The sequence below is a fragment of the Choloepus didactylus genome, chromosome 8 (genome assembly GCF_015220235.1).
Source record: "Choloepus didactylus isolate mChoDid1 chromosome 8, mChoDid1.pri, whole genome shotgun sequence".
In the NCBI taxonomy this organism is placed as follows: domain Eukaryota; kingdom Metazoa; phylum Chordata; class Mammalia; order Pilosa; family Megalonychidae; genus Choloepus; species Choloepus didactylus.
In genome coordinates, this window is record NC_051314.1 from 112,123,017 (window position 1) to 112,137,395 (window position 14,379).

The 14,379-nt window shown below is 36.1% G+C and overlaps 1 protein-coding gene across 5 annotated transcripts in view; it reads right to left on the reverse strand.

Annotated features, from left to right (window-relative positions):
* Window positions 1-14,379, reverse strand: part of SLCO1C1 (solute carrier organic anion transporter family member 1C1) — a 111,946-nt gene that overhangs the window by 71,856 nt on the left and 25,711 nt on the right. For all 5 annotated transcript variants that reach the window (XM_037845240.1, XM_037845241.1, XM_037845239.1 and 2 more), the window contains one exon: window positions 9,913-10,066. In XM_037845240.1, coding sequence (XP_037701168.1) covers window positions 9,913-10,041 — 129 coding nt within the window. In that variant the 5' untranslated portion in view covers window positions 10,042-10,066. The remainder of the gene's footprint in view (window positions 1-9,912; window positions 10,067-14,379) is intronic.

Consider the following 14,379-nt stretch of genomic DNA (forward strand, 5'->3'; position numbering starts at 1 on the left):
AATAAAGCTAATGACAACCCTAAGTCCCACACTTAGCATTTCATAACAGTCAAACACTGGTGATTATGCGTTTCCCAGTGATGGCATATGCACCAGCAGAGAACATAATAGACTGAAAAGGAACCACTAATCCTCATGCTGAAGTTCATATTCCAGTTAAAATGAAATTCAAATTCTTTTTCAATGCAAAACATTTCTCTGATATCTGGCTTATGTCTTTTGTGAGACCTTGGTCTGTGATGGGGTATCCATAGCAGCCTAGCATTTATAAGAAAATAAGCATATAAATATTTGATGAGTCAATGTTTGGTGTAAAGAAAGAATGGGAGCTTGGAAGCACACAGAGCACCATTAAAAAAGCAACACCATCACTGTGTAACAATTGTGGTGGCTTGGAGCTATGCACCCTAGAAAAAGACATGTTCTTTAACTTAATCTATTCCTGTGGGTGTGAACTCATTGTAAATAAGATCTCTTCAAGATACGATCTTATTCAGTCAAAGGGTGGTTCAAATGAATCAGGTTGGGCCTTAATCTGGATTACTGGGTTCTTTCATAAGCAGAGAGAAAGTCAGATAGAGAGAAAAAGCCACAGAAGAAGCAGTCAGAAGCTGGAAGTCAGCAGAGCCCTGAAGAGACAGAGAAGCCAGGAGAAGCTACCATGTGTATTGCCATGCGACAGAAAAGCCAAAGACCAGGGATTACTGGCAGCCAGCTCCAGAACACCATAGTCTTCTCAGAGAAAGCAGCACCTTGATGACAACTTGCTTTTGGCCTTCTCCTAGCCTCAAAACTGTAAGCCAATAAATTCCCACTGTTTAAGCAACCCATTGCATGGTGCTTGCTTTGGCATCCAGGAAACTAAAACAAAATGCAAGTCAAATTTCTCATTTTTAAAACTGGAATAATTGGATATTTCATGGATTAAGTGTTGTAACTGTGCTTTGCATGATATCCAGTACATGGTAGGTGTTCAATAAATATTAGTTTTTTCTATTTCTCCTTTCTGTTTAGAAGGGGCATTAAAATGAGCCCAACTGGGAGGGTGGGGCAAAATGGCAGAGTGGTGAGGTGTGGAATCCAGATACTCCTCTAGGGAAGCTGGTAAACAGCCAGGAACTGTATGGAACAGCTGCTTCAGAGACTTCTGTGACCAGTCACGTGTCGTACACCAATGTGGAATGGGTGGAACAGCTAAGATCACAGCAAAAAACTGTAAGTTTCCCTGGCCAGGGGGATGGCGGCCCTCCCCAGACAGGCACAGCAGACTGTCTTGGAGCTGGTTGCCTGAAGGTAAAAGAAACAATCTGTGCTGGGAGCAAGGAGGGGGGCCCAACCTGGCACCAACTGCAGAATTAATTATCAAATACCAAATGCTGAATAAAAGCTCCAAGCACAGATAAACCAGGAATGCACACAAATGAGCTGGGAGAAATCCATCCAGCAGAGAGGAGGAGGGGCTGACAACAACAACAATAAAACAGAGACTTTTGGAGTTGGAGGTGTTCAGAATACTGGAAAAGAGCTGTGCTTCATGAAAAGGGGGCACATAGAGAGCTGGGATCTGGCTCTGAAAGGGTTTTTTATTTTTTCTTTGCTTTTTTTTTTTTTTTAACTCTCTTGTTCTCCAACTCCTTATCTTTTTGCTTGTCAATAGCCCATCAGAGCTCCTGCTTAAGCACTGCCCCAGGCAAGGGAGGAATTAAGAATTAAAGTTGTCTGAGAGTAACTATTCAGGTGAAAGAGATAATAGCCTAAAGGGATTATCTTTAAATAGGCCATACCAGGACTGAGAAAACTTGGGGAATGGGGAAAGCCTTGAAAAGGATTTTCTGCTTTCTTTTTTCTTTTTTTTTTGAAATAACTATTCATTCTAAGTAGTTCATTACAGAAAGCCTCAGGTATTTGCAATTGGCCCTTGGATCCAGGCAAGGGCAGAGCTTAGATAGATCTGAGAGAAAAAGCAATGAGTCTAGTGGAGGAGACCCTCTTCCTGAGACCTGTACCACTCAGGAGTGGGAAAATATGATTGGGGTCGATCATATCTGGAGAGACTTTCTCACAAAAAGGTTACTTGGAAACAGGGCAAGAACCAGGAAAACAAGAGGTGAAGAATTCTGATCAATGACACAGAAGCTAGGTTAGAGGTCTAGAATAAGTTGAACTGCACACCAAAGAAGAAATAGAGAACAAAGCCAACCAACAACAGAACCCTAGGTAAAAGAGGGAAAATAAACTCCAGAATAAACTAATCAAGAAAATCAGGTGCACAGACAGCTAAAAATAATGCCATACTAGGAAACATGAAAATATGGACCAGCCTGAGGAACAAACTAACACTTCAACTGAGACATATGAAATAAAATAACTAATTAATAATCAAACAAAACTCCTAAGTCAATTCAAAAATCAAATTAGTGAGCTGAGGTAATATATGGAAAAAGAGATGAAGGATATAATGACAAAATTGGGCAACATAAGGAGGAACTTGGAACTTTGAAAAAAAATGATAGAACTTAACAGAAATGAAAGGTACCATAGAGAGATAAAAAACACAATGGAGACTTACAACACTTGATTTGAAGAGGTAGAAGAAAGGATAAGTGAACTAGAAGACAGGACATCTGAAATCTTAAATACAAAAGAACAGATAGGGAAATGAATGGAAAAATATGAGCAAGGTCTTAGGGAACTGAATGACAACATGAAGTGCACAAAAATACATGTTATGGGTGTCCCAGAAGGAGAAGAGAAGGGAAAAGGGGCAGAAGCAACAACAAAGGAAATAATCAATGAAAATTTCCAAACTCTTATGAAAGACATAAAATTACAGATTCAAGAAGTGCAGCATATCCCAAACAGAATAGATCCTAATAGACCTACTCCAAGACACTGATCAGATTGTCCAATGTCAAAGACAAAGAGCGAATTCTGAAAGCAGCAAGAGAAAAAGCAATCCATTACATACAAGGGAAGCTTGATAAGACTATGTACATATTTCTCTGAAGAAACCATGGAGGTGAGAAGGTAGTGGTATGATAAATTTAAGATACAGAAAGACAAAAACTACCAACCAAGAATTCTATATCCAGCAAAACTGTCTTTCAAAAATGAGGGAAAGATTAAAATGTTTTCAGACAAATAGACACAGAGTTTGTGAATAAGAGACCTGCACTTCAAGAAATACTAAAAGGAGTATTACAGGCTAATAGAAAAAAACAGGAGAGAGAGGTTTGGAGAAGAGTGTAGAAATGAAGTCTATCAGGAAGGGTAAAAGGAGAGACAGAAAAAAAAATAAGATATGACATAAAAACCAAAAGACAAAACGGTAGAAGAAAGTGCTGCCCGTACAGTAAAAACACTAAACATTAATGGATTAAACTACCCAGTAAAAAGACATAGACTGGCAGAATGGATTAAAAAAACAAGACCCATCTATATGCTGTCTACAAGAAACTTACTTTAGACAAAAGGACAAAAATAGGTTGAAAGTGAAAGGTTGGAAGATACTTTACGCAAATAACAACCAGAAAAAGGGGAGTAGCTATATTAATATCAGACAAATTAGACTTCAAATGTAAAACAATTAACAGAGACACAGAAGTACACAATATATATTAATAACAGGGACAATACATTAAGAAAACATAACAATCATAAATATTGATGTACTGAGCCAGAGTGCCCCAAAATACATGAGGCAAACACTGACAACATTGATGGGAGAACATCTAGACAGAGGATCAATAAGGAAACAGAGGTGTTGAATTGTACAAAAAATGAACTGGACCTGACAGATATTTATAGAACCCTACACTCCACAACACCAGGATACACATTCTTCTCAAGTTCTCATGGATCATTCTTTAGGATAGACCACATGTTGGGTCAAAAAGCAAGTCTCAACAAATTAAAATAAAAAAAAACTGATATTATACAAAGCATCTTCTCAGATAATATTGGAATGAAGGTAGAAATCAATAACAAGAAGAAGGTCAGAAAATTCACAAATCTATGGAGGCTAAATAACACACTGTTAGACAACTAGTGAGTAAAGTAAGAAATTACAAGAGAAATTAGTAAGTATCTCAAGGCAAATGAAAATGCAAACACAACATATCAAAACTTATGGGATACAGCAAAGGTGGTGCTGAGAGGGAAATTTATTGCCCTAAATGCCTATATTAAAAGAGAAGAAAGAGAAAAAATTGAGGAAATTAACTGTTTACCTGAAGGAACAAGATAAAGAACAGCAAATTAACCTCAAAGCAAATATAAGTAAGGAAATAGCAAAGATTAGAGCAGAAATAAATGAAATTGCGACCAGGAAAACAATAGAGAGAATCAACAAAACCAGAAGTTGGTTCTTTGAGAAAATCAATAAAATTGAGGGACCCGTTGCTAGGCTAATGGGGTAGCGGAGACGGAGGGAGAGAGGGAGAGAGGATGCAAATAAACACAATCTGAAATGGGAAAAGGGACATAACTACTGACCCTGCAGAAATAAAGGAGATAAAGAGACGATACTATATGCTAATAAACTAGACAACTTAGATGAAACGGACAACTTCCTAGAAAAACATAAACAACCAACATTGACTCAAGAAGAAACAGACAACCTCAACAAACCAATCACAAGTAAAGAGAATGAGTTGGTCATCAAAAAGCTCCCCAAAAAGTAAAGCCTAGGACCAGATGGCTTCTACCAAGCATTCAAGAAAGAATTAATACCAATCCTGCTCAAACACTTCAAAAAAATTGAAGAGGAAGGAAAGTTACCTAACTTATTCTATGAAGCCAACATCACCCTAATACCAAAGTGAGACAAATATACTACAAAAAAAGAAAATTATAGACCAATCTCATTAATGAATATAGATATAAAAATCCTCAACAAAATACTTGCAAATGGAATCTAGTAACACACTAAAAGAATTATACACCATGACCAAGTGGGATTTATTCCAGGTATGCGAGGCTAGTTCAGCACAAGAAAATCAATTAATATAATACACTACATCAATAAATCACAGTGGAATAACCACATAATCATCTCTACTGATGAAGAAAAGACATTTTTAACATCAATTCTTGATGAAAACACTTCAAAGTATAGGAATAGAAGAGAACTTTCTCAATATGATAAAGGCAATATATGAAAAACCTGCTGCTAACATCATACTCAATGGGGGAAGAATTTGTAAGCTTTCCCTCTAAGATCAGGAATAAGATAGGGATGCCTATTGTCACCACTGTCATTCAACATTGTGCTGGAATTTCTAGCTAGAGCAATTAGGCAAGAAAAAGAAATAAAAGGCATCCAAATTGGAGAGGAAAAAGTAAAACTTTCAATGTTTGCAGATGACATGATCTTATATGTGAAAAATCTACAGTAAGCCTACTAGAGCTATCAATGAATATCCCAAAGTGGTAGGCTACAAGATCAACATGCAAAAATCAGTAGCATCTATACACAAGTAACGAGCAACAGAAGGAGGAAATCAAGAAAAAAAAGAACTCCACTTACAATACCAACCAAAAGAATTAAGTATTTAATAATAAACTCAACCAAGGCCATAAAAGACCTATACAGAGATAACTATAAGAAATTGTCAAAAGAAAACAAATAGGACCTAAAAAGAATGGAAGAACATACCATGTTCATGGATCGGAAGACTAAATATAGTTAAGATGTCAAGTCTACCTAAACTGATTTATAGATTCAATGCAGTACCAGTTAAAATCCCAACAACTTACTTTGCAGAAATAGAAAAACCAATAACTAAATTTATTTGGAAGGGCAGGGTGCCCCAAGTAATCAAAAACATCTTGAGAAGGTGGAATGAAGTGGGAGGTCTCACACTACTTGGCTTTAAAGCATACTACAAAGCTACAGTGGTCAAAACAGCATGGTACTGGCATAAAGATAGATATACTGATCAATGGAATCTAATTAAGTGTTCCGAAATAGAGCATCTCATCTATGGACAACTCATGTTTGATAAGGCAGTCAAGCCAAAGCCAATGTGACAGAGCAGCCTCTTCAATAAACGGTGTTTGGAGACTGGATATCCAAATTCAAAGGAATGAAAGAGGATTCCTATCTCACACCTTATACAAAAATTAACTCAAAATGGATCAAAGATCTAAATATTAGTGCTAAGACCATAAGATTTTCAGAAGAAAACATAGGGAAATATCTTAAAGATCTTGTGATAGGAGGTAGTTTCCTAGACCTTATACCCAAAACATGAGCAATTGAAGAAATAGATAAATGGGATATCCTCAAAATTAAACACTTGTACATCAAAGGACTTTGTCAGAAAAGTAAAAAGGCAGCCTATGCAATGGGAGACAACATTTGGAAACCACATATCAGATAAGGGTTTGATATCCAAATATATAAAGAGATCCTACAACTCAACAACTGAAAGACAATCAACCCAATTAAAAAATGGACAAAAGACATGAATAGACACTTTTCTGAAGAGGAAATACAAATGGCTCAAAAAACATGAAAAGATCCTCAACTTCACTGGCTATTAGGGGAATGCAAATCAAAACCACAATAAGATATCATCTCACACCTACTAGAATAGCCGTTATCAGTAAAACAGAAAACTACAAATGCTGGAGAGGATGTGGAGAAAGACACACATTCACTGTTGGTGGGAATGTAGAATGGTGCAACCACTCTGGAAGGCAATGTGGCAGTTCCTCAGGAAGTTAAATATAGAAATGCCATATGATCCAGCAATTCCATTACTAGGTATATACTCAGAATAACTGAAAGCTAAAACATGAACAGACATTTGTAAACCAGTGTTTATAGCAGCATTATTCATGAGAGCCAAGAGATGGAAGCAGCCCAAACGTCCATCAACAGATAAGCAGATAAACAAACCGTGGTATATACGCACGATGGAATACCATGCAGCAGTAAGACAGAACAAAGTCACAGAACATATAACATGGATGAACCTCGAGGACGTTGTGTTCAGAGAAGTTAGCCAGAAACAAAAGGACAAATACTGTATGGTCTCACTAATACGAACTAACATTAATGAGCAAACTTTGAGAGTCAAAAGCTGAGAACACAGGTTATCCGGAGATAAAAAGTGAGTAGAGAGCAGGCATTTGATGCTGATGGAGTATAGAATGTTCAACAGGATTGACTGTATAGATCCAGAAATGGATAGCATAGTACTATGTGATGGTAGCACAATATTGTAAGTAAACTGAACAAAAATGTCTATTATTTAAAGCTGAAAAAGGAGTGCTAGAGGCAAGTATGACACCAGAAGGAAAGATAGACAATAAAGACAGGGACCATATAACTTACTGAAACCTACAGTGGTTTATGTGGGTGACTAAATGTACAAATATAAAAATGTTGTTACATGTGGGAGAACAAATGAATGTCAACCTTGAAAAAGGGGTGGTATTGGGGAAAAATACAATCAAAGCAAACTGGAGTCTATGGTCAACAGTAACACTGTAATATGCTTCCATTAAATGTAACAAAGGCAATATACCAAAGCTAAATGTCTATGAGATGGGTATATAAGGGAGGGGTATGGGATTCTTGGTAGTGGTGGTGTTGTCTGACCTTATTATTATATTGTATTGTATAGTATTTTATTTATTTATTATTCTTAAAAAATTTTTTTTTGAGTAATGAATGTGATCAGGTGCTGATTGTGGTGATGAATGCACAACTATATGATGATACTGTGAACAATTGATTGAACACTGTGGATGATTATATGGTATGTGAATACATCTCTGTAAAATTGCAGGGAAAAATATAAACAGAGGGATACAGGTGATGGAGAAGACATGGAGAGAGAGATGTGCCTATTTACTGTTGGTGGGGAAGTAGAATGGTGCAGCCTATCTGGAGGACAGTGTGGTGGTTCCACAAGAAGCTAAGTATGTCGGTTCCATAAGGTCATGCAACCTCATTATGGGATATATACTTGGAAGCTCTGAGAGCAGGGACATGAATTGACATTTGCACGCTGGTGTTTATGGCAGCAGTACTTACAATTTGCGTAGAGGTGGCCTAAGCGTACAAGAACTGATGAACAGAATGGTGAACTGTGGTGTATACATAAAATACAATATTGAGCAGCTGCAAGAAGGAATGAAGCTGTGAGACACACAACTAGGTGAATGTATCTTGAGGACAGCATTTTGAGTGAAGTACACCAGAAATGAAAAGACAAACATCATAAAGCCTCACTAACATGGAGTAACTATAATGTGCAAACTCTGAAAATTGAATCTTTGAACACAGCTTATCAGGGGAATGCTTATTTTAACAGTCCCTAGATTGTAAGCTCTTAGCAGTCACATCAGTTCCTGAGTTGTAATGGTTATCTCTAAATTCTGATATGCTGAGCTCTTTGTGTATAACCTTGTCAGTCTCTGGAACTTGGGTACCTGTGTGACACATGAGACTCAGAGCTAGAACTTGGCAGCTATGAATGTCAGTATTACCTCATACAGCAACTCTTTAAAACCCTGAAAAAGAGTCTAGACTTCAATTAGAGATATGAATGAAGTGGATTGGTTAGGACTAAGGCAAATCAGGCCAAAAGGTAGAGGACAATATTGACTGTGTTTTAAAACTTCAACTTCTGTGTGAGACCAAGGGAAGAGACGTTTATTTGGTGCAGGATCTATATTGTCTGCAGAATACTAAATAATTTAACTTGTACACTCAGTTTATTCAAACACCATAATTACATGGAAATTTGAATAGGAAGCGAGATCTGGTAGGTTTGTATGGGTTAGTGTGAAGTTCCAATACATTCCAAAGTAATTTGGGCAGAGAATGAGGATATTTTTGCAGGCCCCCCCTGGGGAACTGGGGAAAAATGCAGAAATGTTGGAGTTCTCCACTTGGGTTAACTGATATTCTCACAAACATTGACGACTAACAATTTGGTAGGATGAGCCCTAGATCTTGGGGTGTGCCCTTGGGAAGGCTGTTGCTGTGCAAAGGAGAGGCTGAGCCTACTTATAATTGTGCCTAAGAATCTCCCCCAGAAAACCTCTTTGTTGCTCAGATGTGGCCTTTCTCTCTAAGCCCTCGCAGCCCTTACTGCCCTCCCCGCTACATGAGACATGACTCCTAGGGTTGTAAATCTTCCTGGCAATGTGGGACATGACTCCCGGGGATGAGCCTGGTACTGGCATCATGGGATTGAGAAAATCTTCTTGACCAAAAGGGGGAAGCAAAATGAAACAAAGTAAGTTTCAGTGGCTGAGAGATTTCCAATGGAGTGGAGGACAGATATCCCTTTTTAGTTTTTGGTGTACTGGAATAGCTAGAAGGAAATACCTGAAATTGTTGAACAGCAACCTAGTAGCCTTGATTCTTGAAGACGATTGCTTAACTATGTAGCTTACATGGTGTGACAGTGTGATTGTGAAAACCTCATGACTCACATTCCCTTTGTCCAGTGTATGGACAGATGAGTATAAAAATGGGGACAAAAACTAAATGAAAAAATAGGATGGGGTGGGGGGGATGGAATGTCTTGGGTGTTCCTTTTTACTTTTATTTTTATTTTGGAGTAAGGAAAATGTTCAAAAGTTGATTCTGGTGATGAATGCACAACTTTATGATGGTACTGTGAATAGTTGATTGTACACTGTGGATGACTGTAGATAGTATGTGAATATATCTCAATAAAACTGTATGTCAAAAATGAGCGCAAGAAAGTATTATTTAGTAATTTAATCTACGTGATCTGATATTGTTTTTACTGTTTGAGAAAGTGTGGTTTTAATAAATTATGCCTAAGATCACTTTTAAAAAAGAATAAAAAAACCTCACTTCTAGCTATATTATTATCTGGATAGAGAGCCAAGGGCTTTCCAACTCATTTTTTGTTATTTTACCTTTAGTTCACCACAGCAAGACTGTTTTTCCTCTGATGAGGGATATTCTGTTTTAAAGGAAGGTCTTTCAACAGGTTGCACTGAATTTTTGCAGTATAACTGGGTATTTTCTTTGGATGAAGTGTCCATTATGAAAACGTTCCTTGACTCCAACCTGTCAAAAGAGATTTTTTAAGTTTAAAAAAAAAAACTAATTCTAGTCCACAAATTCCTCAAATATTTTATTTCACTGTAGACCATAATTCTACAGACATGATTTTAAAAGGAAGCTACCTTTTGTGACCACAGTAAATTGGCAAAATTTTTCAATTAAAATCTGCCAGGATATTTGATTAATTAGTTCTGCTATTGGGACTCTGTAGCCAGCATTCTTTCTCAAGCCCTCCAGTTTAAGCCGTATTATGGCAAAGAATACATTTAAATGTTGCCTTTGGAATGAATAACAAGGCAGAATTTTGCTAACTTTGTGGTCTTGCCAGCTTGAACTAGAAGCAAATAGGAAGGGAAGAAGAGGAATTCAACACTTTGAATAGTGATTCATTAGAATTAAGCCTTTAAATCTATCTTCTTAGCAGAATGGATTAAAAGGGTTGATACCCAGCATAGATATCTGTGGGCACCTCAAGATTTCCATAGGTCTGGAAACCAATGTAAGACTTAAAATAATGTGAAAAGAAGCAGGTCAGTTTGAGTATCATTTTAGTTTGACAAATAAGAAAATAACAGGATTTGAGCCTCAAGCTCAGATTTAATTCAGGCAAAAGTACAGTCTGTTGCCTCCCTAAGCGTAAGGAAGATGGCATCCCTTCCCATTTCATTTCCCACCCTCCCCTCACCCATCTCTCCCTACTAAGCCCTGTCCCTATTTTCTCCCTGCTCACATCAATATTTATATAGCCTACTTCCCACTTCTTTAAGATTCCACATACTTCAGTGCCTGCCTGATAAACTAATCTAGGTCAAGGTACTTGAAAATAAAATAAATTTCTTTATCACCCTAATGATTAACAGATAATGCAATTATATGTTAATTGAGGGATCTTCTCTATTTTCATTATATTACCTAAAGAAATAACATTAAGAGTAAACTTTTCATATACTGTGGTGGTAATGTAGACTTATTCTACTTATGGACATATCACCCTGATTTTACATGACAGAGTTCATGTTCTGTGTTTACTAAAGCCTCATCCTTCATAGTTTGAATTTATAGATAAAATCTCAAACTGAGAAATCAGGAAATATAGTATAACCAGTTAATTTTGAAATACAGAGGTACATATCAGAAGACAAACCTAAACAATTTAAAAGTGGATTCTCAAGGAAGTAAGAAATGAGTTGAGAAAGGGTAGGTATGTTTTTTTTAGCCTTGTAGACTATTTGACTTTATAAACATATATAACCTTGGTTTTAAAAATAGACATTTTTTTCAAAAGGAAAGAAAAATTTTGAGTGAAATAGAAAAACCTAAACAAAAGATTAAATAAAACAAAGGGCTGATGATGCAAATCAAGAGGAAAAGATAAAGACACAAGAATAATATTAAGGAGAACAAATACACATGTTTAAGAATATAAAACTTAGGAAAATTATGCAGAAAATTCTGAAATAACTTTAAAACCTTGAAAAAAATAGATTACTTTCTAGCAAATATTAATTACCTGTATCAATACCAATCAGACGAGAAAAACAGCCAAGGAAGTCATTGAAAAAAATTCCCTAAAACTATTTCCTAAAAATGTACTAAGGACAGATGGTATAACAAGTGGGCTTTATCAAGGCATATCTTTCAAGGAAAGATAGCAGATAATGGAAATGGATAGCAATAATCTTCATTCATTTGACAGAATTATTTTGACAAATTTTCATGAAGATGGCACAAAAAAGGAAAACTTCAGATCAAACCCATAGATGCTAAAATCCTAAGTAAAATACCAGCAAATCCAAGTTAATTAAGTGCTAAAATTAGGATTTATTCTAAAAACACAACAAAATATTAGGAACTTTATTAACCTATATCATCACATTAAGAATTCAAAGGGAAAAACAATAAAATCTCAGTAGATGCAAAAACATTAGGTATTAAATTCAACATCCATTCCTGATATTAAAAAAAAAAATCCTAGGAAATTAAAAATATAGGTATTCTTCTTTACTATCTAACCACCATCTTCGTGTATCCATGTAATCACTAAAACTACCTTTCCAGAACAGTGTTTTTCCAAGAACAATGAAAAGGGGTTTGAGAAATATTAGTTTATACAATGTTAAATAGGTTTCTTTAACAAAATTGCCGAGTACCTTTAATTACATTCCTAGAGAGACTTATTGCTTATAGTTAAAAACAAAATCAAAACAACTAAATGACCAAACGTCCAACAAAGTATGGTATATCTATCTAATGAAAATTTTGAAGCCATTAGAGATTAGTGTAAAGAAGAAAATATAGTTATTTAGACCCATGCTCATTACAGAGTTGATTTTAAGAATACGTGCGACTCATTACAGGTTTCCAATGGCTGGCAGCAGGGGGGAGGGAGCCATTGCTTCATGAGTACAGAGTTTCTGTTTGGGGTGATGAAATGTTTAGCAATGGATAGTGGTGTTGGTAGCACACTATTGTGAATGTAATTAATTAATATCACTGAAATGTACAAATGAAAGTGGTTAAAATGAGTATTTTGTATACGTTACCACAATAAAAAAAAAAAAAAGAGTAAACATGTCACTTGTGCACTATGACATCATAGGGAGTTCCCTGGGCAAAATAATGAAGTTAAAAAGAGGTGCCTTTTAGCTACTTTTATTGTTTTTGTTGTTCCCACTCAGTTACATTTCCCTAGTAGGGTCCCAAACACAAAAGCCTTCAGGGGATAGCCACATTAAATAAAAGGGTGATTGGGTTAAAAAAATATATATGCTACAAAATTGTATATATAGCATCCTATTTTATAAAAGAAACATATTTGCATTTGTCTATGCATAGAAACAAAAACTTCTGAAAGTTTATAAACAAAAAGTTAACACTGATTATTCCTAGTTGGTGACTCTGCAGATGAAATTTTAAAAATACTTTGTATATCTATATTTTCTAATTTTTCTACAATGAGTACATGTTTCTTACATTTAAAAAAATAAAAAAAATTTCTATCACCAAGCAAGAAATTCATATACTATAAAAATTTAAAAATATAAATCATATAAAGTTTAAAATGCAATTCTTCTTCCAAGAATTAAACTATGTAATTCAAATCAGCCTACTGTTTTAGGGGTTGAGATATCATATCATTTACTATCAGTCATGATATTAAAGCCAGTGACCAGAAAATACAAATTGCTTAATCCTAAAATATACTCTCACTTATACTAAATAAATTTGTCTTTAAAAGATTCAAAGGGTTTCATCTAGAATATTTATGTTAAAGTGAAAAAATTACTTTGAAAACATTAAATGCTTGACACACTAAAACCATTAAGTCATTTTATTTGGAGGGATTTACACAAAATCACTGTAACTAGAATCTAGATGTGATAAAACCAAGAGAACTATAGTAATTCTAACTGATATTATATTAGGGCAAAGTGATCCCCAGCTTAAACTATTGACACTGCATAGTTTTCCTGAAAGCATAATGTTCCGAGGAGGCTACACTTTATGTACATCAAGCTTTCCCTTCCCCACGAAAACTTGGAGAATACAGCTCAATGGCATGAATGGAAAGATCTCTGCTATTGCAGAAGTAGAGCAGGAGCAGCACACAGTTATTTAGAAGGATTTGCATTTGGCAAATCCTTAATTGCTCTCCTGTCACTTGAATAGAATCCTCCAGGAAAAGTCTCATGACAAAATTTTCATCCAATACCCTTGGGTTGGAGGATAACATTTTCTGGAGGCCAAAGGAAAATAGGCCAAGCATTTTTTTCTTTTTCATTTTGGTTTTAGAAAATCAAATCCTCTGCTCGCATAGGTCTGAAAGCCAATATTCAGTCTTTCAAGGTGCTCAAGTGGCTTAGGAAGGTTGTAGCTGATCTCTCAGATGCCCTCCGCCTCCCTGCCAGATCCACTGACACAGACGCCATCCAGCCGTGGGCCTTCACAGGCGGCCACTCCCCAGGGCTCTCGTCTCTATAGTCTACAGTCGCCTCTCATGATGAACATCTATGTATCAGCTTCTCCCCTGGACATCAGGATCCCTCTCTTCAGAGAGTCTAAAAATAATCTTATGGTACGTCCTAAGAAGGAGCATGTGTTGCTTAGAAAGCTGATCCCCACAATTCAAACAATTATTTGTATCAGATTTGGATTTAATAAGTACTGTTTATATACAGGGTGATTCGTGCCCTTTATTTCTTATCCTCAAAACAACCCCAAGTTAAGCATTATAATTCCCATTCTACAAGAAAGGATATGTTCAGAGAAGTTCAATGTCTTGTCAAAGGTTACCCAACTAATAGGTGTCCGAGTAA